The 27061-nt window shown below is 39.3% G+C and overlaps 1 protein-coding gene across 23 annotated transcripts in view; it reads right to left on the reverse strand.

Annotated features, from left to right (window-relative positions):
• The window catches only part of SORBS1 (sorbin and SH3 domain containing 1), a 290288-nt gene that overhangs the window by 42258 nt on the left and 220969 nt on the right, over window positions 1-27061 (reverse strand). For 18 of the 23 annotated variants that reach the window (XM_075841467.1, XM_075841478.1, XM_075841471.1 and 15 more), the window contains 7 exons: window positions 25361-25444; window positions 21777-21842; window positions 16199-16291; window positions 11374-11411; window positions 5955-6124; window positions 2900-4354; window positions 1839-1924 (listed from right to left, as the gene is read on the reverse strand). In XM_075841467.1, the coding sequence (XP_075697582.1) occupies window positions 1839-1924; window positions 2900-4354; window positions 5955-6124; window positions 11374-11411; window positions 16199-16291; window positions 21777-21842; window positions 25361-25444 (1992 nt within the window). The remainder of the gene's footprint in view (window positions 1-1838; window positions 1925-2899; window positions 4355-5954; window positions 6125-11373; window positions 11412-16198; window positions 16292-21776; window positions 21843-25360; window positions 25445-27061) is intronic. The other 5 variants (XM_075841476.1, XM_075841477.1, XM_075841481.1 and 2 more) reach the window with 5 other exon arrangements.

Raw genomic sequence — 27061 nt, forward strand, 5'->3', positions numbered from 1 at the left:
GTCTGCCACTTTATTTTAGCGATTGGTGGGGGTCTCAGTGCCCCCACAGATCAATACTTCTGACATGTCAAAAGTTTTTTAAAATGTTTAGTTACCCTTTAAAAAGGGTCACTATCTCTATTGACTGAGATTGCCATTGTTATAATTTAATAGGGTAGTATTTCAGACTAACTAATAATTTCAGAACATGAATACATGCTTGGCAGCAGGCATATAAATTTGGGAAACTGCTAGCTGGTGAATGAAGACTCGAGTAGTGTCACTTAGTGTAGAGTGGAAGGGGTAATGGCAGGTGTCGATATGGACCAGCAGATCTTTAATCCCCATGCACTTTGCAGGGTGGGGGGGAGGGGACGACTAAGGTCATCTGCTCCAAATGCAGGTAAGAATATTGTAAAACAAGGACCTCACAGGCGCCTGCGACACAAACTACTCTAGAGGGATCAACGCTAAAAGGCATCAAAATATATTCTAAGACAGCCACTCATACAACATGAAATCAACACGTATATCCTGCAAAACCGATCCATCCCCCAGTAATTGAGTTTATCTCTAGCTCTGGAAGCTAGATTGTGCAGTGTTCACAGAACATACTCTAAGTGAATGTATCTACATAGGTCCAAAATTCTATATTAATCAAATTCTTTATAGCGGTCAAAGCTCTTTTCCTAAAACAAACATAAAAATCCTCTGAATAGATATATAGGTAAATGATTAAATTCTGTCTGCCTGAGTTTAGGAGATGACTGGATATGATTTATACATTGAACTCAATAATAAAATAGTATGCAGTAAACACCATCCCCCACCCTCCCCTGTGTGGTGATTGCAGTGTATTTGGAGCTATGTATCAGAAAAACAAAGCTCTGAGCATTAAAAAGATATACTAATTGATTCATTAATGAGAATTATGGGCCTAAACACATGATGATAAATGGCGGGCATTCACTTAAAAGCAAACCTGGTGTTGGCATACATATGTGCAGGTCTCTGTGGTAGTATACTGGTTAAAATCAATACTTGCTTCCTTTCCAAGGGTGTCAACTGATGGCCTTCTCAGAGCCATCAGCTGTTTTGTGGAGTAGGGTACTTTTTGAAAAATAAGAAATTGCACATTATATATTATAAAGGAATTGTGTCAAAATATAGTCTGAAGTTTCCTGGATAACGTTATATCGAGAACGCTGACCTGATTTTATGTCAGTGTTGACCTGACAATAGCAACATTACATTTACATTCCACAAAGACTTATGAAGAACCACTTGGTTTGGGTTGACCATTAAAATCTGCAATAAGATTTTCTATTCTACACCAGGGGTGGTGTACTTTACTAGGAAGTTCGGCTCTGTACACATTTGCACTAGAATTTCCGTTATTCTGTTTAGTCAGAGGAACAGAACGACGAGAAAAATATAAGCGCCGGATCGGTCACTCAACTAAAACCAATGGTGCCCAATGTAATCCATTGACTTTAATGGGTTCCGTCAGGCTTCCGTTATTTTGCTGGACAAAAAAACGCTAAAGGCTTCGCCATTTGGTCTAGCAAAAATGAAGGCATCTGTGACAGAGGCTCTTATCGGAGCCTCCGACGTGGATGTGAACAGAGCCTTAGGTATACCGTACCCATTGGAGAAAGTTTTAACGTAGTTTTACTTCTCTCAATTGTCTATGAAGTTTACAAATAACACAGTAATATAAATTTATTTTATCATTTTAGTCTGACATCAGACTTAAACAAAAAAAATAACATCATGCTCTAGAATAATAATTTCAGCTTCATGCATTGTTTTACTAGCAACAATGTCAAATGTTTTTTTTTTTTTTTTGGGCAGGATACCTCTTTGCTGTCATAACGTCGGCGCACAAATTCTTCTGGGTGATCCATGTATTCAAGAGGTGTAAAATGTCTTGGAGATTCTGAGTCTATTTAGAAAACAAAACATTTTCAATTAGAACAATAAAATGTTCACATTTGTGGCACACACAGGTTGAGACAGCACACAGGACAGTCTAAAACCATTTCTCTAAATCACTATAAGCCGCATCACTGCAACCAAACTCTTGAAAATGCTTGTTTGTGATCCCGCTGACATTGATTTAAACAGTATGAGAAGAGTTAAGAATTGATGGACAGAAATTTGACAAAACAATTATGCTGCAGTCTCAATCAGGACAAAACTGAATCTAGCAATGAGACATCAAATGGATAAAACTGGTTTTAGCAAATATTGCTGCAAATCAGGCTTATGATACTACTGCTGGTTTTAACAAAATCTAGGTGCAACTAAATCATTCCAGCGACTCCAGTGCATTAGTGATTGCTTCCAGGAGAAAACAATGTAAGTTTGATACTAAACCATAGATAGCCTTTACAATTTCACTATTTACATTAAATTTTGTGCAGAACATTAAAAATGGAATATGTATACAGCTACTTATTGGAAGGCTAGAGTAAATTCAAAATTTTGTAGCACCAAATTGAAACTTGAGGATGAGCCCCTATAGAAAATCTATTTGGAATTTGCTAAAAATATTGGTGTGTCTTTATTTCAATTCAGTGCAGTCCTAAGTGAGACAGCATTAAAAAAAAGCGCCCTTACATATTTTGATGTCTCAATTATACATCGATACTTTAGTCTAAAGTTTACGGATTCAATAGCCAAATAAGATATTTGGTTTGTAGTGATCTGAAATGCATCCACGGCTGAACATACGAAGGTGGTTACGTTTCTTTATGCATTGCACTTAGGAACAAATCCTTGTACATGTCAGCTCAGAAGGAACACAGACGGGAAGCACAGATGTGGATTCAAGAGGAAATGAAGGTGGATGACAGGTAGAGATGGTCGGTCACACAGATGAAGTGTCACATATTGGCAAGATGCAGAAAAACTCCACCTCCAGTGACTGCTCCACCTTCACTCGGCTGATTGTTGTTAGAATCCAAATCGTAACATAAAGGAAACGAGACAATATCTCCATTATTTAGAGAGTCAACACAATCATGTTCTAGATTAGCATTATCATGATCATAATTGTTAATGTTTAGACAGCTCAGTCTTTCAACAATGTCAAATGAAGACTGCCGTGTAGGAAGACAAGGCTTCTCTTCAACATCTTCTGAAGTCTTTAGAAGGTGATCGACATGGCTTTCCTTCGATGGCTCTATAATGTCACAGTCTTTTTTCAGGATATCTGAAGCCTTTATTGGACTGTCCTGTAGTGGCTTCTTTAATTTGAAAGGAAGTGGGCTAATAAGATAGATATTTCTCTGAATGTTCTGCCGGTCAGAATGTGCATTCGATTTTGAATTAGAGTTCTTGGCCATTTTCTGTTCATGCCTCCGAATAGTGGTAAACCTTGTGTATGAGGCAGGGCAGGCACTCTTGCAGGTGTTCATTTTGTATTTTTGGGATGGTTTGATAGTATTGTTGCCACTGTCATTGGAAGTGTTAGAAAGGTGGTCAGTTTCATCTGTACACATGGAAAGAGTATCAACTATAGCAATGTCACTGAGGTCAGAACTCATCTCTTCTGCATTACTACTAGGGGTGGAGGTCTTGTGTAGTGGCAGCTGCATATTTGTATCTTCATTTTTCTTCATTGGACTCTCTAGAAGAGAGTCAGAAGAGCAAGTTGTCACTACTCCTGTTCTTGACTGTGAAGGAGTAGGGGAGACACTTTGTCCATTGGATATATCTAAGGAAGGCATTGACCGGGACCTTTGTATTAGTTGCTCAAAAGCGGTTACACGTGAAGATACTGTGTGCTTGGGGACATGATCAGAGCCACCTATTCCAAATTTCAGTAATGCTCCATGCTTTCCTTCCTTCTCAAAATGGTTGGCAATATCTCGGACGTTGGAGCAAGATAATGCATTCTGCAGTGAAGAACGGTTGATATGGTGCATATCTCTGTACATCATGTTGAATTCTGTGCCACCAGACCGGAAATTGGATGTGAATGAATAATTTTCAGAGTTCATGCTGTACTCCTGCAGGCTCATGGCACTGCCCGACTTTACCTTATAATCTTTGAAGGATTTTCCCCACATATTATCCACACTTCCACCAGCTTGCATTATGCACGATTGTTTGTTTTCAAATGATGTCAAAGGTTCAAGCAAGTTCTCACAGCTCTGTGCTTTCTGCTGGGACAGAGATGCACCTTGCTTGTGCCGGTAGGGATCCTGGACAGCTGCTGTAGGTTTAAATCTGGATGGTAGAATTTCACCTATGCAAGCTTTTGCAGCCGACAAAGACGACTTCTGCTTATAGAAGCTGCCTAATAAATTACTACCACTACATGTTCGCTTGTTTAATGAGGAATGAGAAAATACATGAGCATTCCCACCTGTGGGGTCCATATGCAAGCATGAAGAATAGAATAAAGGCACTATGTTAAGATTTCAATAATTATAGTAAACGTAAGCAGTTATCACTGAGATCAATCATTCAAAACTATGGTAAGGTTCCTGACGTCACTTTTCCTCTGTATCATAAGGGAACTTCATAAAAATAATTTTTCGAATTTTCCTAATCTGATCAATTTTATGCAAACACATGAGTTATATAATGCAAGCAGCTAAAGCACTTATATAAAGACTTCACTTAAAGGCTATGTACACCTTTGACATCGTTTTTTTTTTAAAATAAAAATGTCTATCAGTGTGTTTGGTGCAACTTCCTAAATACATTTTATTAAAATATATTTTTACTTTTTGAGATACAGCTGCTTTGTATTCTGTATACAGAGCAGCTGTATCATTCGCTAAGACGTGAAACCGTCAGGTCAGCGGGACTGATGGGTTCAGTGAAAGTGGGTCCTACATGTCTCGGACACGCAGAATCCACCTGTAATCGATCACATACAAGTTATGAACTTATATGTGATCATTAACAGCTCGATCCTGCGTGTCAGAGAAACGCAGGATGCGCTGACCTGACTGATTCGAGATTCACCGCTAGATACAGCTGCTCTGTATACAGGATACAAAGCAGCTGTATCTCAAAAAATGTATTTAGGAAGTTGCACCAATCACACTGATGCACAATTTAAAAAAACAAAACAAAACACGATGTCAAAGATGGACATAGCCTTTAATATTTCATTAAGGGACATACAGATTTCAGAAAACTTCCCTCCAAAAAAATTAAAATGTTTTATATGGGCCCATGCTTATCTGGGTAAACATGCTTGACACTTTTCAGAAAAGGCTTGATAAACATGGGGACCCACTGTAATTCTGTCACACAGGGACCCATCTACACCTAGGCCTTTCATACATCCACAGCATGCATCAAATTTATTAGGTGTTTTTGACTCTTTTTATGCCTATCTTGACCACTTTGAAAAAAAGGGACATGGGTATGAGAAGTTGTAGTATATGTTAAATCTCTTTCACAAAATATGGTGTATTTGTATGGCAGAAATAAGGTGGAGTAAGGCAGATAAATGTGCCTTAGATGTCTAGCAAGTTGCGCAAAACTTATCATGCCATGTACACCATTTTGATCAATTTGGCGCAGTTTGTAAAAAAATTATGCTGACTGGTATATGCATACATCCAATGACACTGTTAATAAATTGCCCCTGGTGTTTAAAGTTGCTAATGACTCCTTAGACACTTTAGAATTTTGCTTTTCACTAGGTGTGTGGCTGGTTAGTTGCAGCAACGTGACATAAACATGACTGCCAAAACTTGACCCTGAGACATTATTAACACAGTGCATGTGCCGCAATGTCTATTTGTTTTAAAAGGTGTGGTAAAGTGTTCTATGTTAGGAGGTATTATCATTACGTAATCTTTCCTTCCAAAGAAAACCTAGTCATTCTAACCTATGAAATCATCTCCTATTATAAGCTACATTAATACTGTATATAAAGTAACTGCACTCGGTGAAACCCAAAGGTAAACCTGACAGCATCACAGAGTTGTTTCAGGTTCACGTACCTTTATTAGAGGCAGAGCTGGAGGGGCGTCTGTTCATGCTGCTCAGTCCCTGGAATGGAATATCTCCTCCTTCTAAAACATTTTTGTAGATCTGCCTTTCATTCTCAGAGAGTGGAGGTTCCGGGGAAGTCTCTTTGGCGTGGTTGAAGTTGTAGCTAGGTGTATATGAGCTACGTCAAGACACAAAAACATGAACACACAGTGAGACAGACTTGTTTCCCAGACGCTTTTTGGCAAATCCAATTTTCCAGTTCATTAGTGTTTGTTTAATCGGTTTCATAATCTTGAAAGAATGCAACTGTTTGCAAGCAGTGAAAATAATGGTGTAGTCCCTCTGCAGGACAAGTGAATCAACAGCACAGTTCAGTTAAATGGGCTATTTCCTGCTAAAAAAAAATAGAGATGTCAACCCATTTCTAACATGTAAGTAAGGTATTTATTAACATTTTAAGGTATAGCTTTACCTCTCGTAAACCAAAATTATAGATAAGGGTAAATGCATGTACAGAAATCCCCTAATATACTTCTATTATGAAATTATTATGGTTCGAAACAATCCCATAATACAGTAATATGCAGTGAAAAAATGCCAAACATTGTACTGTGAAACAGTCAGCAGAGTATAGTCGCTGCCTGTCATAAAACGGTAGCTGCCTTGCTTTTTGGCTGACCAATTGGGCAAGTTAAAAAGGGGAAATTCGGAAAGATAGCCTTGACAACTATCGGATATCAAATTATGCATTTAAGGGCAAGTCAATTTGGTATTCTGAACAAGTCATATCAAATTTTTGCTTATAATTTTAGAGTTTCAATAACAAATCTATGAGAAGCGCTAAAGGAGGTCTAAGCACTCTACCTTTTATTGCTGAATTTAAGCAATGATTTTGCTTGGGTCTCTTTATATGATGAGAGAAATCTCGAGCAACAGCTTCTAGTGTTTTTTTTTTATATTTAAAGTGAAGCTCCACATTGGAGCCATTTAAACATTATATTAGGGAGCTGTATTATCAGCCATTCCTTAATACGTATCTACTACTGAAACTGGTCCATTTACAAGCAGGACTGATTTTGGTAATAGACCAGGGTGGTAGTGGAGAAATAAAATTCCCTGCAGCAGGACTCCAGGCACCGTAAGCTTCAGTGTCTCAAAGGGGAAGCTTCACTTTAAAGGGATTGTCCCATCTGGTTAAGGCTTCTTACACACTACCGTTACTATACATTTACCTCTCTTCCTCCAGAGGAAGACAGGATCGAAACATTAAATGGAAAGCCATGGTTCCATTAGAATTAACATTGCTTTCAATGGTAATTCTTTTGTTTCAGTTGCTTTCAGTTTGTCTCAGTTCGCTAGGTTTCCATTTTTTTTTTTTTACGGAAACAAAAGTTCTGCAGACTGCACTTTTGCTTTTTTCAATAAAAAACCTGAAACCTAGCGAACGGAGTCAAACGGAAAGCGACTGAAATAAAATAATTACCTTTGAAATCAATGTTAATTCTAACGGAACCGTTGCTTTCCGTTTAATCTTTCGATCCGCTCTTCCTCTGACGGAAGAGAGGTAAACGTATACTAACACTAGTGTGAACTTAGCCCAACCCTACCAAAGCTAGTTTGGCCACTGCCAGTTCGCCTATTAGCAGATATTGCTGGGACAAGCTGCAGTCAGCCACACATTTCACCTACAGTGTTTAAATGAATGAATTATTCAATATGGATTTATAATCACTATCCTTCTAGTGCTAAAAACGTGCTAAATTCCAGGGAAGGCCGTTATTGACCTAGTTCAGCAAATTAACCTGAATTTTTTTTAGACTTATCCCTCATTCAAATTAGGTCATGCATATGACTGCACTGTAATTGAATACCTGGCCACTTTAATGAGGGCTTATCCCAATGTGTTATTATTTGCTAAAACATTTATTATGTTTAGGGAGTTCTTTACATTAAATGGTGCCAAGATGCAGGAATCAGGAAAGAGAACCATTTTCTAATTAACATCCCTTTTGCCGTGTTTGCAGGACGAGACTCAGCCAAGTTATGGTTACTTGGAAATTAGGAGCAAAGAAAAAAACATGCAGATTCTGGAGGGAGAAGGAGGAGAGTTCCCCTCCCCCCCTTTTTGTAAGTTCCATCATATGGACTTGCACAGTTAATGATAGCACTGGTTGGATATGTTAATGGGTGTGGTCCATCTGGCAATTAATGTGGGACCTCTGGCTGGCATGTGGGGGGGGGGGGAATCCGTCTGGCACGGTTAAAGCAACATCTTTGGCTGGCAACGTAAATAGGGGAAATCCGCCTGTCACCGTCAACGGGTGAGCTCTGCCTGGCAGAGGAGAGTTTTAAATAGAACATATTTGCTTGCATTGTTAATGGGAACAATCTGGATGACCCTGTTAATGGGATGGTCTGGCTGGCACGATTAGTTGGGTTGCTCCAGCTGGCACAATTAGTGTAGCAGCTCTAACTCGCACCCTAAATGGGGGTGCTGCGGTGGGCACCAATAATGAGGAACTTGCATCAGGTACTGTTAAATATGGGAACTGCATCTGGCACAGTAATTGGGGGGCTGTGGGTGGCACAGTTAATGCAGGCGCTTTGGCTGACACTTAACGAGGATGTGGGAAATCTGCTTATCCTTCACAAATTTGTGCCCAAATCGAGATTTTCCCTTAAGCCAGTTCTTGGAAATTGGCAACAATGTAAATTCCAAATCAACACAGTGTCTAATAATCCAGAACGTTTGACAATCTGATATCTGTCACTCTCTTGCATGAAAGAATACAATATTTTTTACTAAAAAGGTTTATAAAAACTTCTGTGGCTGATGTGGAACTAGAAGTCCCAGTGCGTTTTGCTGTAGCTGCACATGAAGGTTGTTTTCACTACCTCTAGTTATAGCTTACAAATCTAGTTCACTTTGTCCAAATGATTTAGGGCTGCTAAACCCACACACATTCCAGAGCTGGCAGATATTTTACGAATTAGTAACATGCTGAACATTTTACCACTGATTTAAAACACTCATACACATTACATAAAAGTACAACAGATATTACCTGACAGGAACCGCACCCATCAACTAACAAACACGGCCCTATACAGCATACGCACCAGCAACAGTTACATAGGTCACGAATACAGACAGCTCATTCTCTATTTATGGGCATTCTTTTAATAAATTCCTGTAGAGCAGTCACCCTTGCAAAATACCAAACACCCTTCATGGGGGGTAAAAATGGTGTGACATGATACATTTAATGAAACAAATGGAATGCAGTTAACTCACTGAAACCCTTTGTTTATGTCGGAGATGTCAGGATAAAATGCACCATGTAAATCACACTGATTATTCTGTCCATGGTGGACCCATGTCCGTCCAATCTGTGCCCACTACATATCGGGTGAAGCAATTTAAAATGAATTCAGTGGAAATAAACTAGTTCAGATCTGAATTTCTTATTCAGAAGTTTATGAAATGTGTTTGGATCCTCTAGATATTGTAGAAGTAGCCATTATGTTGACTGACCCAATAAGGACCCAGTCAATCAATGCAGAGCCGATGGGAGTTCAACGATAACCGTAGCCACAAATGCAGTAGTTGGAGGGTAATCGGCTGCATTGTTGACCTTGTCAACATAAATGGAACAGCATGGTGGCTCAGTGGTTAGAACTGTTGCCTTGCATCATTGGGGTCCTGGTTTTTAATACGATATCCCCGTATTTGCATGGATTTCCTCCAGGTACTCCAGTGCTCACCCATACTCCAATAACATAAGTCAATAGGCTTAATCTGAAATTGGCCCAACTGTGAATGTGTGAAATTAGATTGAGAGTCCTATTGGGGACAGGGACTGACCGTTTTGATGACCTCCATACAGTGCTGCGAAATATCTTGGCGCTTTTAAGCAACAGGTAATAAATACTTAAAAGTATTATGTACAGCAATTCTGTAATTTACAGAAGCTATCAAAATACTGTTCCCCTACAGGAAGGGTGCGGCTTGAAGTGGAGGTCTCACCTTGCCTTAAGGATGGTGCACCGCTATATGGGCAGCACAGTGGTTAAGTGGTAAACACTATTAGCTTGCCGCACTATGGGTTCAAATTTAACCAATGCCAACACTTGCATGGCGTTTGTATGTTCTCCCTGTGTTGGCATGGATATCTACTCCCACACCCCAAAAACATACTGACAGATCAATTGACTTTCTAAGTCATTGGCACAAATGTAGGTTTGAGAGGGAAAAGAAAATTAGATCGTGAGAGCCATTGAGGACAGAAACTGAGGTAAGTGATTACACCTGTGTACAGCGCTGTGGCACATGCTGCCACTATATAAGCAAGAGGGAAAATATAATAGAAATATATAATGGAATTATTGCATATGTGTAGGTTCACCAAAGCGGAGCATATGTTACACAATTATACTCCATAATTACTGCACAATATTTTTTCAAAGCTCTACATTCCTGAAAGGAAAGTGTTAAAATGTTCATAAGAACAGAAATCCACCCTGAAGTGCTATATGCAAATCCTGAAGATTTTTTTTCTGCATAAATTAAGCTTTTAACAGAATAATTTACAGATCACACAGTACAAAATCTTTAAGGGATTTCATATTAGGTCAAAATGAAGTGTGACCATCCGAGCTGCTCCACACAGACCCAACATATCCTTAAAGTAGTCTTTTACAGGATCTGTCAATCAGAAAAAAAACCTGCTCCCGCAGGTTACCCTCAACAGTAGAAAGCCATTGATTTATAGATGTAGTAGAGCTGAATATGTAGTAGAGCTCCATCATTTGTGTGTGATGATTAGGAGCGAAGATCATTTAGTAAATTTACCCGCTATCCACATGTAACAGGGATGAGTTTATCGTTAGGTGGAACTCTATGTGATATCTTAATTGCTTTAAATACGACTGCAGGTAAACCTACTGAGGCACGACCAAAAGACGAATTCAGTTCTGCTACATCTCTAAAAAACCACAGGTAGCACAATTTAATATCATGGAAAGTTTCCACCTATAGTTTCTCTTGCCCTATATATAAACATATTTCTAGCAATTGAAAAAATCTTTAGCACAAGTTGATATGAAGAAAGCCTTTGAAGATCTCACGCATTGGATGGGGGATACGTATAACGGGAAACATTCCATAAATTATCTTTCAATTTAAACATAATATTAGCATAAAATAAGATTCATTGCATGCTACAGAAATAACCAGAGGATAGATAGGATTTTATTACTAAAACAGTAGGCTAGTTGCTATACACACATGACCTATTTAAGGGATATTAATGTTATATACGGTCTGAAACGCATTAACCTGAGGTAAAAGTTGAAGATAATGGGACTGCAAGGTAATATAGCAAGCTCAGTAAACAAACATCTATGTGAAAAGTGGTTGTAACTTACTAGGATGGAAGGTCGTCCGGGCGGCTCACAGCTGCATTCTGTAAGAGTCCAAGAAAAGGGGTCATTCAGATGGGGGAAACGGAGACAATATCCTTTAGTATGCTGTGCATTCTGCCATTGTACCTCCATGAATGTATGAAAACTTTAGCCAACGCAGTGTGCACTCATGTCTAGAGACAGGCAGCATTCAGGGCAGTCAGTGCTTTACAATGACTAGTGGCTTTTTATGTCTGTAATGAGTCACTGCCTACAAAGCCAGCACAGGCGGATAAGCAGCTGCTACAAGAATAGCAAGCCTGGAAGTGTTTTCACACAGTTTGTTGTTGTTTTTTTTGAGAGGTGCAATCCCACATCAAGAGAGACTGGAAGTGTAAAATAAAAATCTTAGTCCTTGAATGTCACTTTCTTCGTTTTATTTTCCTAAACAAATGTTTCTCGTTTTCAGGATTTTGCAGAAGAAAATGAATAAAAATAGTGTAATAAATGGCCATTTTTTTAATTTGTATATATATATGTGGGTACATCCTTGCACATATAGTATGATACACTAGGAGTTAATTCTATTTGCATGTTTAATTATATTTTGCTCACGTCTAACTAAAATTCAGGTTTTCACTGCAATTAAACCCCAATATTCCACTTCCCCCTCCCCGATGCAGAAAAATGTAATATGAGGGGTGTTTATTCTGGAAAGCTGTGCTGGTCTACAATTAGGGGGGGGGGGGGTAAATGTTGTCACTGGTGATTTTCTTTCCATAATAAAATAATGCAATAGTTACAGCACTAGCTACTATCTTCTGGGAAACCCCTGACCAGGTTTCAGGTAAGATCTGGTTGGAGAAACACCAGCTTCGGGCCTCCTGACCACGTTACGTATTTACTGCGGAATTTCTATTCATATTCTCCGCGCCGAAATTCCGCATCGTCTGACAGTAGTAGCAAAGTGGTTGAGATTTGAATAAATCTCATCCACACGCCGTGGAAAAAATATGCAGAAAAGCGCTGCGAAGACTGACCTGCGATGTAGATTTCCGACCCTGCAGAATGTCAATTTAAGTTGCCAAAGCACTAAGGAATTACCACAAGGAAAATCCAAATAATGTCTTGTCAGAAGTTTGGATTGGTGGGGGTCCGAGCACTGAGACCCCTGCCAATCACTAAAACGAAGCAGCTGAAGCACTCGTGTGAGCTCTTAGCCACTTCGTTTCTGTTCGGCTTTTTCCGGAAAGCCGATGTATCGGAGTACAGACTAACAGACTTTCTATTGAGTGCGTACACCGATACATTGATTTCTAGAAAAAGCCGAACAGAAACAAAGTGGCTGAGTGCTCACATGAGCGCTTCAGCTGCTTCGTTTTAGCGATTTGTGTGGGTCCCAAGCGCTCACACGAGCGCTTCAACTGCTTAGTTTTAGCGATTAGTGGTGGTCCCAGTGCTCGAACCCCCACCAATGAAAACGTCTGACATGTCAAAAGTTTGTTAAACATTTAGCTACACTTTAAAAAAAATTTAAAAAAAAGAAATGATTTAGACTGTGTCAAACAAAGTACGCGGTGCGGTGAAGCTCTTCGGCTTCATCAGAAGTTTTCTAATGCTGGGAATTTGCTTGTCAACCCAATTACTAAGTTATCTTACTAGACGGATAGCTAATACTAGGAATACACTTCTAATTTGATATTCCTGGCTATTTTTTGGAGTTCTATACTACATGTTTTTGCTAAATCTAGAAGGGTAATGCACAGGAACATGTGCTAATGTTGAAGCTTGGGGATACCTGACTTGAGGTAATACCAAGGTAGGTAAGGAGGACACAAAGTGTAGCACCAATTTTATATTTAGCGCGGTCACACACAGTTTTTGTGCACTTTTTGACTTTTTTTTTTAACCAAAGCCAGAAATGGAACCAGAAGGAAGTAAAGATATACAAAAAAGACTGATACATCTCCTTTCTTTTATGTCCACTCCTATATTTGGCTAACAAAAACTGAAGCAAAACGGTATGTGTGATCCTGGCCATATGTGAATACTAGCTCTTAGCGATGTACCCAAAATACAAATTGGGTACAACACACCAATGCGGCCTAGCGTCAAATCATGCCCCTTCCAAGTACCAGGTGTACATTTTGGAACGGACACTCGGGTAGATTCCTCTCCAGCCTATTTCAGAAAATGTACTGTATCTCTGCAATCTTAGGAACCCTTAGTGCATGGAACAATATTTACACTGATTCTATAGATGACCTGTAACCGTGGACTCAGAGGGAATTGGAATGCAGTGTTCTAGGTAGTGGTAGTGCCGTGGGGGGTGGGGTGCATTTTCATTTTGCTATGTGTTCGACCCTGCTAGCTCTTTAATATAAACCAACTAATAAGCTCTTCAGAGAAGGCACAGATTGGAATTTTCAGTCAATTTGTTAAAGAGCTTAGCCAGGGGGAAAGATCTTACAGTTTACCCACAGCACATTCAGCATGAGATAATACCAATTGGTGAAGTGCATATTGGAAGTATTTATCAATAACATTGAAGTGAGGTCCATTATTGCTTAGTACACAGAGAGTCATACAGCATCTCTGGAAGCGGATTATGGAAGCAATTTTACTGATCAGCCAAAGCTTTGCAAGCACAGACAAGCAAATAGAAAGTGACAAGACAAAACATACAAAAAGATTCACAAAGTACAGAGGTGCCTCTTGTAGAACCAACAACAGGGACGCACCAAATATGAGGTGAGGTGAAGCAACCAGGGAGCAGCATTTTGGTAGATATACAGTCCATTTGGGGGGAGAGGGAGGTCATTTAAATTTTCAGCATAAAGTCTAGAATCACTCCAAACAACACATTCTAATATTTATTATTGCAAGACACAAAGCAATGCTGCTATAATACCTAGGCTTGATTTAAGAGAAGAAAAAAGGAAGATAATTATTTTAAATTTAAGATTGTGAAATCAAAAAGTGCTTTGGGAAATAATTTCCAGAATGTTAATTGATTCCACTGAATAAGAAGATTAGCTTTTAATTAGATTGTGCTAAAAGGCCCAACTGATTTACGAAAATTTGCATATTTCTAAATCCACTAAAAGAAAATATTAGTGAATTCAGACTCCCTAATATCCTGTGATTATGGGAAATACCCTGACTTAGGCCCGGACTACACTTAGACTTCTGTAGTGCTACTGATTGATTTTGATTGTTGAGTGACAGCTGCAGTCCACAAGATGACACGCAACTCTATGTTTTCTTTTAGACTGCAGCTGTAGCTCAACAGTTAGGGTATGTGCACACACTAAATACGTCTGTAATTGACGGACGTAATTCGGCCGCAAGTCCAGGACCGAACACAGTGCAAGGAGCCGGGCTCCTAGCATCATACTTATGTACGACGCTAGGAGTCCCTGCCTTGCTGCAGGACAACTGTCCCGTAGTATAATCATGTTTACAGTACGGGACAGTTGTCCTGCTGCGAGGCAGGGACTTCTAGCATCGTACATAAGTATGATGCTAGGAGCCCGGCTCCCTGCACTGTGTTCGGTCCACTACTTGCGGCCGAAATACGTCCGTCAATTATGGACGTAAATAGTGTGTGTGCACATACCCTTAAAATCAATCAGTAGCACAACCAAAAGTTTATGTGTAGTCCCGGCCTTAGTCGTGTTAGTGCTTCTGATAATAACCTGCAGGGTTGTGGTGAACTTCCTATCGCTGTACCTACCCTGCAGACCCATTCGTAAACTCAGAAAGTCTTACTTTTGCCTGTGTCTACAAGTCTGTAGATGCAATTTCATATTTGTTCAGATTTCATACATTTATTTCAACGAGCCAATAGAATACTCTTATTTAATACTTGTCTAATCCGGATAGATTTCTGGAATGATCTCCCAGAGCCAGGTATCTTACAAAAACTGAGGCCAAGGCTACATTCAGATGAGCGTAGCCAACCTCGGACGTGAAAAACTGCAGTTTTCCACGTCCGAGATGCACACGTGCGTAGCGCGTTCTCACGGATCCCCCATAGACTAGAGTTTATGGAGGGATGCGTGACACGCAGTAAAATAGGATTCTTTCACGGACCCTTCACACGCTCCGTTGAAATAATGGTAGTGTGAACGGCCCCATTGAAGTACAAGAGTATGTGCGACAGCCGTTGTTTTAACGGCCGTCACACGGACTACATATATGCTCGTCTGAATGAGCCCTAAGGGACAGGCAGAATAGTGCAGTAGAAATGACCATTTAAGATATGACCAGACATAGCTAATGGCATGAAGATCTTTGTAAAGCAATTTAGGGTAGATATCTTGGCATGGCTACGAGATTACGAATTTCCATACAGTATATCACTAGGTATTGACGTGGCAGGTGATATATTTATAAAAATGCTGTATATATCTGCAAATAATTTAAGAAATATCAATACACATTTCCTATGTAATATTCTGGATAGCACGGAAGGGTAAAAGTGCTAGAAAACGTATTACGCTGGTAAAAAAATAAATAAATCCATCGGGTATAGGTTGTCTGGTTCTACATAAGAATTCACCTTCACAGATATGGAGAGCCAGGTTCACAAGTACATGCCAGGCAGATGTTACAGTTCTCCAGGTCGACACATGCACAGACATATTACTGTGGAATTCTATGATCAGAGCAGGGATGGGAGAAGACGGAATATAGTAAAATGCTGAAATGTCACAATGTCTTTACACATTCCACAAGCCGGGTTGCAGATGGGATTAGTGTTGTTATGAAATAAGCCTTTCTTCGTTCCGTATCTTACAAAAAAAACTTGCTCAGCAGGCAAATTGACAGTAAATAACTTTCATACCATTTTATCGGAAGCTTTATAACACTTGTCCATTCTCTCTAAATCTGCATCTAACTCAGACTCGTACTGATAGAGGTCTTTCTCTAGCTCAGTCTAGTTAAAGAAGAACAAGACAATAATAGACATTACACATTGAAATAGGTCATTGCAGGACACACATTCATGCACTAGAGGATACAATTGGATGAATTTGTTTGCTCATTTGTTGTTGTTTGGTAAAATGTTGTATAATAGTTACAGCAAAAGTAAAACCATTGAAGCAAAGTACGTTTTACATTACAGACTTTTTAATAATTAAAGAACACTTTGAAAACCATTATCTACTTTGGGTAAAACAGATGTCAAAAACTTGTGTTTTATTCCTTTGTTACTCAGTATCACCTTGACAACATGCAGCTAAATGCTCTAAAAGCACTTACTTAGCAAGAACATGCTATAGAAATGTAAAGTGAACCTGATACCTGGAAAGGTTCCCTTTAGAATAAGGCACTTTTACAATGTGCTATACACAATTGTTCCCAATAAGTGCCCCGCCATAGCCAATCAGGGTTCCTAAAGAAACTAACTCCACTTCTTCCCTGTTTCTGAGACATCACAGTTACTAATGTGACCTCTCCAGCCTCTGATGATTTTTCGGAGAGTGCTCACAGAGAAGAGAGGCAAATATGTGACAAGGCATTTTCCAGCACCCTGATTGGCACTTCAGGAGGCAGTTTAGTGGCTATAATCTCGCTCTCTAGTGCAGCTTTATTAGGACATCTTTAAGGTATAAGTCGGCTGGGCCTGACTATTTTAGCAGGATTGGCCAACAATCTAATGTGTATGGAGCAGTCTTCTGATTGTGTCCCGACAGCAGACGTCAGGGTAAAATGGATCAGGCATGTTTACCTGGCTATACACATTACATAAAAGTTAGCCGAACCCACAGATTTCATCAGGAACAGCTGACTATCTTATATCTACGGGGTCACTCCATTCTCCCCATGGAAATAAACATGCACACACTCAGCTGAAGTCGCTAAAATGAAGGTACAGAAACGCTTCAACTGTGATCGGTGCTCCACGTCAGCCTGAAGACGGCTCACATAGACGACCTAAGTGAGCCATAGTGATCCTAATCTGAAGTGCAGATACGGAAGAACTAGCTGTTTTCCTGAGTTATTTCAGGTGTATGGCCAGCTTGAGTTTAAAAATGCCTGATCCTTTATTCTCTGGGGAGAGGACACTTATTCCCCTCTCCCCATTGAAATGAACAAGATGCATGTTTATGGTGGAGTTGGGAGAGAAAGTGAGTTCCAATGCATGGTCGGCTTTAGTGCTCTTGCACACGACCGAGATCGGGCCGTGAAAAACGGGCAGTGTCGGCAGGATTTCTGGGCCGACTACAGTACAGGTGAACGGGACTCCTGGCAACGTAGACATTTTATGATGATGGGAGTATCATTTTGTTCAGTATGGAACAGCAGTTTCGTGGGGAGGCAGGGACTCCTAGCATCATAAATGTATATGATGCCAAGAGTCCACTTCACCTGTACCGTGGTCAGGCTGGGAAATGCACCTGTTTTTCATGGCCCGATCTCGGTCGTGTGCAAGAGCACTTAATGTAAAAGAGGCCTATCACTGTGACAAGCTTCCATTAAAACAGATGAAAGAGCATAAAACTAGTCAAAGAAATCTTTAACCCCTTCGCGCACCCAGACGTGCTATTACGTCCGGGGCGAGGGGGTGATGTTTGGAGCGCGCTCCATATGTTGCGGATGTCGGCTGTATTTTACAGTGGATACCCGGGACTAACAGCCGGGAGCAATGATTGCGCTGTTCCTGGCTATTTAACCCCTCAAATTCTGCAGTCAATCACGACACCTCATCGCTCATCGCAGGGCTTAACAGAAGCCTATAAAAATGACAATATACTGCAATCGGTTAGTATTGCAGTATATTGTACCAGCGATCTAACGATTGCTGGTTCAAGTTCCCTAGGGGTGCTGATAAAGTATGTAAAAACCTGGGGAAAAGTTTTTAGTAGTGAAAAAAATAAATATTAAAAGAAAAACCCTTTTCCCATTTTCCCCCTAAAGTAATGTAAAAAATAAAAAAGTAAACAAAATTGGTATCGCTGCGTCTATAAAAGCCTGAACTATTACAATATAGTTATTTAATGAGCACGGTGAACAGCATAAAAAATAAAATATTTAAACCGCCAAAATTGATGTTTTTTGGTCAACTTAGCTCTACAGCTCGTCCCTTAAAAAATAAGCCCTCACACCACTCAATCGGTGAAAAAATAAAACAGTTACGGCTCTCAGAATGTGGCGACACAAAACTTTTTTTTTAAACAAAAAGTTTATCAATAAAAGTAGTAAAAAAAATAAATATATATATATATATATATGATTTTGGTGTAATCGTATTTAGCCACAGAATAAAGATAAGTTGTTGTTTTTACCGCACGTTGAAAGCCGTAAAAACGAAACCCAAAAAACATTTGAGGAATTGCAGTTTTTTCCAACTTCAGCCCACAAAGAATTTTTTTTCAGTTTCCCAGTACAGTATATGGAACTATAAATGGTACCAAAAGAAACTACAACTTCTCCCGAAAAAAAAAAAGTCCTCACACCACTTTATTGACGGAAAAATAAAAAAGTTATGGCTCTTGGAATGCGGGGAGTGAAAAACTTAAAAAAAACATCAAAAAATGGCTTTGTCCTATAAAACGTAACCATTGTTTTTTTCGCCAATAAATCAATAGTACAAGTGGTGATAAGAAACTTTGTAATACATTTTAATTACAAAAATCATCCTTCATCCTTCCCTGTACTGATCATTCACTCTCAACTGGTAAAATCTATTTTTCAGTGAGGCAGAGATGAAGATGGATTATCAGCTCAGTGATAAGGATATATACAAAGATAAAATGTTCCCCAAAATCTATACAACCACAAGTAGTTCTCTCTTACCATTCTCCATGTATACATCATATGAAAAAATTATAGAACAAACTGAGTCTATGTTAGTGTGCCAAAAGTACCAATACCTGGTGTAATAACCTCAGTATCACTGTGCTTGATTGGCCAGCAAACTCGCCTGATCTAAACCCCATAGAGAATCTATAGGGTATTGTGTGGGGGAAGATGAGAGACACCAGACCCAACAATGCAGACGAGCTGAAGGCCGCTATCAAAGGAACCTGGGCTTCCATAACACCTCAGCAGTGCCACAGGCTGGTCACCTCCATGCCACGCCGCATTGATAACACCTCAGCAGTGCCACAGGCTGATCACCTCCATGCCACGCCGCATTGATCACACCTCAGCAGTGCCACAGGCTGATCACCTCCATGCCACGCCGCATTGATAACACCTCAGCAGTGCCACAGGCTGATCGCCTCCATGCCACGCCGCATTGATCACACCTACGCAGTGCCACAGGCTGATCGCCTCCATGCCACGCCGCATTGATGCAGTAATTCATGCAAAAGGAGCCCAGACCAAGTATTGAGGGCATATACTGGACATACTTTTCAGTAGGCCAACATTTCAGTATTAAAAATCTTTTTTGAAATTGGGCTTATATAATATTTACATTTTCTGAGAGTCTAAATTTTGGGTTTTCATTAACGGTGACCATAATCATCAAAACTAAAAGAAAAAAATGCTGGAAATAGATCACTCTGTGTGTAATGAATCTATATAGTATAGGAGTTTCACTTTTTTAATTGAATTACTGAAATAAATTAAGTTTTTGATGATATTCTAATTCATTGAGAAGGACTAGTATATGAAAGAATTGAAAACTGGTGCAAAAACAAGTATTTACAAAGTCAAGAACTGAATTACACATGTAGTCACTGAAACATACTAACAAGCATCAAGTTTAATTAGAATACCGAAAAAAACCAAAGCTTCCATAGCAAACTGGTATTTAGCCATATACGAGAGGATTTGAATACCTAGATATACACTTAGGGCGTCTTTACGGGCTTCGATAATGCGCACGATTCTTTGATATATCACTCACACAAACGTTCACTACTGGACTTGAAGATGATTGACTGACGTGTGTTTTTATGTGTCAATTCTTTCATTATTGCAATCAAATTGTAATCTTATTCACATAGTACAGAGATGGGCCACCAAGGTCTAGGATGGGTGGTTTAACTGCCATCACATTGACTCTTGAGAAAGGGTGAGGTCTCCCGAAACGTCGCACCCGGAGTTCTCAAACGCCACATTTTTTCCTCCACGTAGGTCTCTGCCGAAGTCCATCAGATCTTAAAGCCTGGATTACTTGACATCTCTCCGGCCTAATTGACTGAAAAACGACTCCCTCATATGGGGCGATTACTTGTTTGCACTATTTCATAGTGATTTTGTATATTACCATATTTATACAAAGAATATACATATATTTTTCCAAAATATAATGTATAAAATTTGGTCTCTTTTACTCTCTGTGCCTATTTTTAAATTTTTTGTTTAACTGCCATACCATTGAGTGATTTCATTTATACACAGCAATTTGCAGATCTCAGAGTTTAAATATTTAGCTTATCTGAAGATCTGCAATCAAAAATGTGTTGTTACATGTATTTACACGTTAAGTAGACCGTAAGCGACGATTGAAACTAGTCAAATTGTACACCTTATCGAAGCATGTAAAGGCGTCTATAGTCTGGTCACGGTTGTTAAGCATTGGCCAACTATTGTTCAGCCAACATTTATCTTCCGCAACTTCATGGCGGGAAGGAGATCGGTATCTGCCTGACACAACTATTTTTCTGTAAACAGTAGAATCAGATGGGTTTGAAGTCGAACCATTGTTTCCTGTTGGGGATAGTTAAAACGGATGGTGTCCTGCAAAAGCTTGGCCAGCTTTAGCTGAACCTCTGCAAAGGCTGATTTAGAGGGATTTGTGGTCCACGTTTTTTTCTGCCAAACAGGGACTACATCTAAGCACAAAATACAATACTATGAATGAACCAGGGAATACAGGTGTTAAAGTGCTCATGTAAACAGGTCTCACCATAAATCCAAGGCCTGCTGCCCAATTTGCCCTAACATAAAATTAGTCTTAACAAGAAATTTAGTTTGAAAAATTGTTATAGAAGTTCATGTACTAGGGCGTAAATACCATAGCGGCAGCACATGCAGCTAATCTGGTGCCAAATTAAGAGTTGGGGGCCCTACCTCAGGCTTCCCCCTTTTTATAGGTGGTTTCAAATAAGTTGCTCTTCTCTTCAGGCACGGCAACAATAGCAAACACTGGAGGAGAAGACCATTTAGAGCATCAGTTAGCCTTCTCTCCAACATATGATTGGGGGGTGAACAAGTGCTAGGCTTTCTTTCTGGGTGATAATCATCGAACCAGTGCAAGAGGGGGCCCTATTAAGTTCTTTGCCATGGGGCCCTGTCTCCTATATATTCACCACGGTTCATGTAGAAAAGCATACAAAGACAACAATAGACTACCAATGTAAGAAGTAGCTTAACAAGCTGCAAAAAAGCGAACCAAACATACAACACACGCAAACTGTCAAAAACTGCACCAGACTGTCATAAAATTAAGAAAGCATCTTTACCTTCCTATCCTCTACTTTAAGGATAGAGCAATCCCCCGGAGTATAATCCCAAATCTTTTTTGGAGGCTGATGGAAAGCAGAAGAGGAAATAGGGAAATGAAAAGAGAAACAGACAAGATATCACAAGGAGTATGGCTTTGAAAGTAACACATAAGTTCTGGCATCTGAAGGTAGGGGAAAAAGGAAGCAAGCAAAAGCATGTCCCATCCAATACTGAGGGAGGGGGCTAAACAGCCATGCAGACAGTTGTAGGACCTTAGAAATTAGGTTAGTTTGGAAAGGTTTGCAGTTCAATTCTTGAGGAAGTGCCCTAACATGCTAGGGCAAGACCCTGCTTGAACACAGGTGAGTTTACCAAGTCTGTGGATTTTCACCTGTAGTCAAGAAGCAGAACTCTAGCTAAATTGGGTCATCTGGTGACCACAAAGAATTTAACTCCATTGGGTCACAATAGCAATAGCTTGCAGAATCTTGGTATCCAGAGGACAGGACAGAAATTGCTAAATTGTTAATCTGCTTAAAGGCCAAAAGTACATACCACATTTACAAATGGCTGAAATTCCATGATGGCAATGTAGGACAATGAGACAGAGGTTCAGCCACTAAGTTCATGAAATGTGTACAGATGTTACAAAGTAGATGTTTGATACAATTGAACTACCTTTCATATGATATAGCAGCAGCTGTGTGTTTTTCTAAAACACTTGTATGACCAGAATTCAGGAGAATGCCATTTACAACTAGAAACCAGAGAAATTATTGTTGCAAATAAATTATATGTAAACCTATTAATTTACTATGAATGAAGGCAAGCACTGGGTCACATTCATTACTACTGTTCCATCCACAATGTTAGTGAATGAAAGCCTTAGGCCTCTTTTACATCACATATGCGAGATCCTTCATTTTACATCAAAAGGAGAATTGGAGAATGGCTCAGGTGGTAAAGGAAAAATTCCCTCAGGAAATATTTTTCCTATCCATTGTCTCTATGACATATCAAAAGTTTTTTGGAAGTGCAGTTACTCTTTAATTACCAAGATCTCCTAAAAACTTTTTGTAATGTCCACAACAAAAAGTCTCAAACTACTTTTTACCCTTATGACATAAATATGCCACTTTTAAAAACTGAATATCATTTTCCACAACCTATACTTTTAATATTTGCGTTCTATAATGTTTTGCTTCAGTAAAGTAGATTGTAGAGACAAAAGACTGTAGGCGTTTTAGGAATATTAAAAGGAAATAAATTAAAATGACTATTTGATTTGGCCAAATGGGAAATTCTAATATGATATTGAAATGCAGTGTCGAAATGAACCATCACAGTATTAGAAGATTTGCAGGTGGGCCCTGACTCCCTCCGACAGAATAACGGGCCCCAAAGATCAAGCAGAAGACAACTTAATTTGGAGTCAATCACTTGCCACTAGGGTCTATTTCTTATAAGTTAACCAACATATAATCTGTTAGACATTATTGATGATTTATCACGTGTGTCCAATGATAAAATTTTATGATGCAATTAAAAGTGGATGTGCTGTTCTGTATAGGTAGAGGGTCGGCCCTCAATCATTTTCTCCGGTGGGCCCAGAGAACCTCAGTCCACTATGATGAAATACTACAAGTGGTAACAACTAAAGACTGAGAAGGATTTGTATGAATTTTTTCTCTCACCCAAGTGTTTTCCATACGTTGGTAATTAATGTTTTGTTACAAGAGATGAATGCATTTTTGGGCTTTTTTGTTTGAGACTTTTTTTTTACTGGTCTAGAGGAGCATGGTGTAAGTATCCGACTGTTTTAGAGGAGCATGGTGTAAGTATATGACTGTTCTAGTGGAGCATGATGTAAGTATAGGACTGTTCTAGTGGAGCATGGTGTACGCATATGACTGTTCTAGAGGAGCATGGCGTAAGTATATAACTGTTCTAGAGGAGCATGGCGTGAGTATATAACTGTTCTAGAGCAGCATGGTGTAAGTATATGACTGTTCTAGAGGAGCATGGCGTTAGTATATTACTGTTCTAGAGGAGCATGGCGTAAATATATGACTGTTCTAGAGGAGCATGGTGTAAGTATATGACTTCTACAGGAGCATGGTGTAGGTATATGACTGTTCTAGTGGAGTATGGTGTAAGGATACGACTGTTCTAGTGGAGCATGGTGTAAGGATACGACTGTTCTAGTGGAGCATGGTGTAAGGATACGACTGTTCTAGTGGAGCATGGTGTAAGGATACGACTGTTCTAGTGGACCCTGGTGTATACAACTATTCAAGTGGAGCATGGTGTATACGACTGTTCTAGTGGAGTACGGTGTATACGACATGGCTGATGATAGCTTTAGCACACATGTAAAGCTGTCCCGTATAAATAAATTAAGGTGTCAAGTATACATGTCTTGGCTAAAGCCATCATATTACACCTGGGTCTTTCTAAAAGGTAAAATTTCACAGCATTTTCCATGCTCCATTCAGCAGCTGCTGATTTCATTTATAATAAATGCAGTCAATACTTTTTCCAGTGAGAAGCTAGCCATGTGGTTGAGGAAAGAAAGGAGAGGTATTGCTAAAATATCTAATAGAACTGCCATGGCAGAGATCATTGCCTTCTTTATTATTATAGTTTAGAGGACGATTTTACAGTCTTCCAGATTCACACTCCAAAAGCTCACAGATATTTACTTCTAGTACGAAGAATGGAAGTTGGAACCCATAGCACCTTCCGAACTGCTTACATGCAGAAATGATCATTACAATTTGAAAATTTCATAGAGTTTGTAATGATACAATATCTCCAAATGTAAATACACTAAAGAATCAATGATAAAAGTATTGATTATGGTCAGTAAAGTAGAATGTACTATGTACTGTATTACTAGTTTTATTGTATATGCAACTGAATTTGTTCTCACTACATACAATAGTTGTAATGGTATTAATATCCACCTCATGGTTGTAACAAATTTGAGAGTAGTAAAATTGGTGGTGTAAGAAATATATCGTATAAATTTACCTTTATAAATAGTCTAAGTAGAATCTCTAAATAGAAGCTAGCCTTACATTATTTCCTGAGTTATATACAAATATGATATCAATAGCAGTGAACAGGAAGAAACTAGGCTCCAGTAGAGCTGTATACAAACATTGCTCACTGCAATCATATCTGCAACCATAAATAAGATGCAATAATTCAATTTGAATGCATTCTCTTTGGGGCAACCGGATACAGGAAATCTAATCACGATAAATGGACACAAGGAACAGTGGGGGATGGAAAATGATATGACAACAAACAGGGTATTGAACGAAAATGTATATTCCAACCGTGCCGCTGCTTTCAGGGTGGCTGAACACTTACTATAAATTAGTATAACAAGTACAACCCACAGTGATTTTAATAATAAAAAAATATAGATTCTAGTAGATAATGAAATCCAAGATCAGCTTTTAGATACCCAGTGCAGTGACCAAGAAAAGGATCTTTGTTCTGTCCGCAAGCAAAAACACAGCTTGGCTATTGTTATGTTATTTGCAGCTATAACAGGGCACAAAGTAGCTGATAATAGATCTATCCTACTTACCGGTTTCCCAAATTCCAATTCGGAAAAGAATTTATACCAAGGTTCATTCTTTAAATCTATCTCTTCTGGACTTTTATCCCGAGTCTACAGAGTTCATGACAGGGGAATGAAAGGAAGAAGGAGAAGAAGATTATGAAAAAGAAGAAGGGAAAGGGACTGTTAGAGATGCAGATTTTCCAAGCACGCCTTTCCACTGCCAGGACTGGAAACTAAGAGGGGAGATTTATTATGTGTTACAGTGGATAGAACGGCATACTTCATCCTGCATCTGTAACAGAACATGGATATGCAAGAACCAGAACTCCCAACAGTCAGGCAGTTGGAGGAAACAAAAGACAAAGAAAAGAGACATTTCAGTAAGACACCAAAATACAATGAATAAAGTGACAGCATAAACAATGTACAGTAGACATGTTGAAAAGCACATAAAAGGAGCAAGGCAGACAACATAGAACAAAGTGTTAGAAGTTGTGTGGGTTGTTTCATTGTATTCGAAGTCTATTACAAATCTTACTTTCTTTAAGGCAGACTAATGCATATGGTCTTAGAAGTAAGTAGGTCATTACTTACTGTATATTCTAGTACTAGACTGAGATTTCATATAGCTCAGTGCACTGCTTAAATGGAAGCTCTGCTTTAGAGCCACATTAAAAGAATACCCCCCATATTGAGACTCAATTTATGACAATTATCTAATTAACGCAACCCTCATATCGGTGGTTGAGTTGCTGCTTTCAGCTTTGACCTTTCGATTCTCTCAATTTTAGTGGACCAACGCTCAAGGGCCCTTCTACACGGGCAGATTTTCTGTCCGGTAAACAAGCGCCAAATCGAATCGACAATACAGCTTGTCAATCGGCGCTTGTTTTCTTTATTTAAACGCAGCAATGATCAGCAGTACGGGGTTGAATAATCGTTACTACGATCGTTCGTCCCCATAGGTTTGCATCTTGTCAGCAGCATAAGGAGATGTATTGCCGAAAACAGACCATTTTTATGACCACATGAAAGATGCAACCAGCTGTCAAACCAGCATTTGTTCGTTCATCGGCTGATCGCTGCCACGTCTACACGGGCCACTAATCAGGCAAACAAGCGCTTGGATGAACGCTAGTTCCAAATCATTGGCCGATGCAAATATGTTAGCAATCGGCCAACGAATGATCAAACGCCTGCTCGTCGGCTGAACGTATCCTTTATGTGGCCATGAAAATAGTTGCATGTGGGCAAGTACATCTCTCCGTGTAAACAGGGGATGTGCTGCTGGCAAGATGAAATGTAGGGACAAAGGTTCATAGTAATGATTATTCGTCCCCATACTCCGTCCTAATTATTAATCAGTTTAAATAGAGAAAATAGACGCCGATTGACCTGCTTTTTTGTCAATTGGTGCTCGTTTCCTGGGAAAAAAATCTGTCCATGTAAAAGGGCCGTTGTCCCCTGGGCAAAAAAAAAGTGGTAGGCTGAAACCGCCGTCAGAGACTGATATTAGTCTCCTCTATGGAGTAGGTGGGCAGAGGATGGTGATGACATTGCTAGTGTCTGCTCGCACACTCCACAATGCAGCACTTTTTCTAAGGAAGTATGGATTATTTTATTTTTTTTTAAATTGTTTTCATGTAGAAGTAAAACCGAAGTCTAATGCAGATGCTTGTAATATATATATATAGATATGTATAGAAAATAATTTAATCCCTGTTG

The sequence above is a fragment of the Rhinoderma darwinii genome, chromosome 11, assembly GCF_050947455.1.
Source record: "Rhinoderma darwinii isolate aRhiDar2 chromosome 11, aRhiDar2.hap1, whole genome shotgun sequence".
Taxonomy (NCBI): domain Eukaryota; kingdom Metazoa; phylum Chordata; class Amphibia; order Anura; family Rhinodermatidae; genus Rhinoderma; species Rhinoderma darwinii.